We start from the raw sequence: 3,938 nt of genomic DNA, 5'->3' as shown, positions 1-3,938 counted from the left end.
ATAGTTTAGATATGGACATTATAAAATAGACATATATATATATATATATATATATATATATATATATATATATATATATATATATATATAAACATTCTATTGTGGCTAAGGCACCAAAACTGGCTCCAGCCCAGAGGTCCACATCCTTGTAAATTGCTCCCTGATTTTTATTATGTATTGGTTTAGTTCTTTTGTAGGTTGTCTTTTTGAGGCGTAGATCCAGGATATAAACTTGCTTAAAGATGTTTTTTGTTCTTAATAAAAAAAAAGCTTCTTATATTCAATTTATTCATTCAAGAAAACTTGATAAATAAAGCTAATATTTTCCCCAAAAGATTCATTTTCACATTTTTATTTATTTCTTTTCTGAGCGTCACGCGCATGTGAACCAGGTAATTTGTTTCCTTCTGCCTTTTGGTCTCCAGTCAGTCTCCACATGTCATATATTTAAATGTGTTTTTTTTTTCTTCATTTAACACTAACTCGAGGAAATGTGTTCCTCGTCCTCCCCACGCCCCCCAGCTCTCCTGTCTGTTAAAACGTCTCTCCAGCTGATGCTGCTATTGTCAGACAAACACGGCGGGGCAGCGTGCCAGTATTGACACTCCTACGGACGCACGCGCGGTGAGTGACCCGGCGAGCGGGACACTTTTTGCAGCGTGCGGGCTATAAGGAGAGGGAGTGGCGCTCTGGAGGACAGTGAGGAGAGAAACTCCACACGCAGACAGTAACACGGCAGCGCCCGGGATAACGTGATTAGCGCTCTATTAAGTCCGCTGCCGAGCGCAACTAGATGCAGCGCAGAGACCAGAGCGAGTGGAGAGACAGGAGGCGCAGGGGAAACGCTTCATCCGGCACATGGATCTTCTTTGCCTCATCTTGATTTGCCTGAAGAAGTTCCCCGGTCGCACTATTTTAGTGCCCTGGCAATGGAGAGCCGCTGTCATCGCTCCTTGTTTTAGGTAGGACTATTTATCATTATATGTACCTCGATTTTATCCACACAGTGGTGCCAGGCTATAAATCTGAGTTAATTGTGTTAGAAGCACTGATGAAGAGATGACACAATTCTAAAAATATGATAAATGATACACATTTTTTTCCCTTCTTGTTTTATTTTCAGATAAAGTGTCATCTTTTAAAGTATCCCTCACAATGAGGAGGAAAAATCCGGGAAAATCTCAGAGGAGTGATTCAGTCTCTTCTCCTCTCAGCTCTCCTAGGAACCACTAGTTCTGTCCTTCCTGGCGGATGATATTTGTAACCTCAGGTGAACTCTTAAAGAAAGTGGGCCAATCTGCTACCATGGCAGACATCAATAACACCACCCAGATCTTACCTAGCTTGGCCCCTTACAGCCTACGGATAGCCCTGCCACTGCTCGTGGGCTTCATGATCCTGCTCATAGTGTTCGGTAACGTCCTGGTGGTCATTGCTGTGTTTACAAGCCGGGCCTTGCGAGCCCCGCAGAACCTGTTCCTGGTTTCCCTGGCCTCGGCGGACATTCTGGTGGCCACCCTCGTGATGCCTTTCTCCCTGGCCAACGAACTCATGGGATATTGGTACTTTGGCGATGTATGGTGCGAGATTTACCTTGCGCTCGATGTTCTTTTCTGCACCGCGTCCATCACCCATCTGTGTGCAATCAGCTTAGACCGCTACTGGTCCATCACACAGGCCATCGAGTACAACCTAAAGAGGACGCCTCGCCGCATCAAGTGCATTATCTTTATTGTTTGGGTTATTGCTGCAGTTATCTCATTCCCGCCCCTTATCACAATGGCAAAAAACGACAACGACAACAACGGCGAGAGGACACACCCTGAGTGCAAGATCAATGACCAAAAATGGTACGTCATCTCCTCCTGCATCGGATCCTTCTTCCTACCATGCGTCATCATGGTACTGGTCTATGTACGGATCTACCAAATCGCCAAAAAAAGGACACGGGCGCCACCCGGAGACCGGAAGCCAAATGCCATTTTGAAGTCACCCAATACTCCTGCTGCGAATGGGAAGGAGAATGGTGCAGGCGACGACAAGGACCGCCTCTGTCACGAGAAACTGAACGGTGAACAGGCCATAGAGCTCCAGGGAGTTGGAGGACATAGGAAGGCAGAGGAGGCAAAAGGTGAGATCAACGGAGTGGACCTCGAGGACTCATCATCCTCTGACCACAAAGTGAACAATCCATGCTCCATTAGAAAGAAAACAAACAAGGGGAAACCCAGACTAAGTCAAATCAAACCAGGGGATTCCAACGTCCAAAAGCAAGAGTCGAACACCAAAGGCAGCCGCTGGAAAGGTCGTCAAAATCGCGAGAAACGTTTTACCTTCGTCTTGGCAGTGGTCATTGGTGTCTTTGTCATTTGTTGGTTTCCTTTTTTCTTTACTTACATGCTGAAAACTCTGTGCATATCCTGCAACGTGCCTACAACCTTGTTCAAGTTCTTCTTCTGGTTCGGCTATTGCAACAGTGCCCTGAACCCTTTGATATATACTGTTTTCAACAACGACTTCAGGAGGTCGTTCAAAAAGATACTGTGCAAGAGGGACACCAGGAGATACGTATGACTCCAGCTTTGCATCCTTGTATATTTTATATATATATATATATATATATATATATATATATATATATATATATATATATATATATTAGCATATATATATATATATTGTGCATCCATTGTAAAACAGTATGCCCATTGTGCATGAACCTGCAATTTGTGATCGCTCAGGAAGGTGTTTATCTGCAGACTCTTCCTTCCCTTTGAATGCATCCACCTGTCACAGCTTTAACACGACGATGGAGATCACAGAGAAAACCACAGTAAGATCATATTTTTATTGTATCTACTTTTTTTTTAAAGAGGCAAACATAGTGAAGTTATTGATATGTGTTGGATTTGTATGTCATAACTAAATGATTTGTCTGAGTATTTGTCTATATTTGTTTTCATGGAAACAGTATTGTACTATTTTGTATGATATGGTGATATTGATTGCAACAAAAATGATGCTGGTGAACTTGTGCTAAAGTGCAGCTTCTAAAGAATAAATAAAGCCCATTTTGTCAGAGATGGTTTAAAAAAAAAACCTAGTGGAAAGATTGGAGTGATGATTTCGTATCATTTTGGATCTTATCAGTGTACGTTCAAACAATTGAAAAAAAACTCTGGAGATTATGGGGAAGGAGAAAAAGGACAGAGTACAGAAAATGAAAAGCTAGAATTTGGTTTATGAAACAACCCTTGTTGTTTGCAAACAACAAGGGTTACATACACTTAGAATAAATTTCATATTATTTTGAGCTTTCAATGATTTATTTCAACAGATTTTTTTCCCCAGCTTAGACTGATTATACAACAAAAAACTGCAGTGATTTCAGCTGACTGCACAAGGTTTTGCACAAGGTTCTAGGTTTTGTCTACACCATTGATGTTTGATTAATTGTTTCTCATTCACCAGCCTTATGTTTCTTCTGACGGGATTCTGGCGGCATTTATCTCACTGCCTCTTTAGACAGAAATGTTAGAGCTCATTTAAACTGGTCAGTTTCCTCCCTTGTTTTTAAACTTAGTCTACAAGCAAAGAGGTTGTGGTAATTTCCAGAAGCCGCATTTTAGTCATATCTATTGTAGAACAGGATATGATGTGAACTTGGGCTCAGTGTTTTGTTGGATAATGCAACTATGCCTAAGTTACAATTCAGAAAACTTGAAGCCGGTCCTCATTATTCCTTATGCCACTGATGCAGCCACCACCGTGCTTAGCAGTTGGCGCAGTGTTGTTAGGCCTGGAGCCCTCACTTTGGTCCGAACATACTTCATGTTGTCAAAGTCAACTATATCAACCTTTGGCTCATCTAAATATAAAACAATCCATCAGCGAAACTAACATACAGTTTCTGAAAATGCCCCAACCATAACCCAGGT

The 3,938-nt window shown here is 41.9% G+C and overlaps 1 protein-coding gene across 1 annotated transcript; it reads left to right on the top strand.

Annotated features, from left to right (window-relative positions):
• The first annotated feature begins 220 nt into the window (after positions 1-220).
• On the top strand, positions 221-2,940 carry adra2a (adrenoceptor alpha 2A). The gene is made up of 2 exons (XM_088009831.1): positions 221-962; positions 1,124-2,940. The coding sequence occupies exon 2, from the start codon at positions 1,252-1,254 to the stop codon at positions 2,572-2,574; it is 1,323 nt and encodes a 440-aa protein (XP_087865957.1). The 5' UTR covers positions 221-962; positions 1,124-1,251; the 3' UTR covers positions 2,575-2,940.
• The last annotated feature ends 998 nt before the right edge of the window (positions 2,941-3,938 follow it).

The sequence above is a fragment of the Poecilia mexicana genome, unplaced genomic scaffold, assembly GCF_051168715.1.
Source record: "Poecilia mexicana isolate PSO_F unplaced genomic scaffold, ASM5116871v1 scaffold_2, whole genome shotgun sequence".
NCBI classification, from domain to species: domain Eukaryota; kingdom Metazoa; phylum Chordata; class Actinopteri; order Cyprinodontiformes; family Poeciliidae; genus Poecilia; species Poecilia mexicana.
The sequence above is the reverse complement of the archived record's forward strand: the minus strand, read 5'-3'. Positions and strand labels throughout refer to the sequence as shown.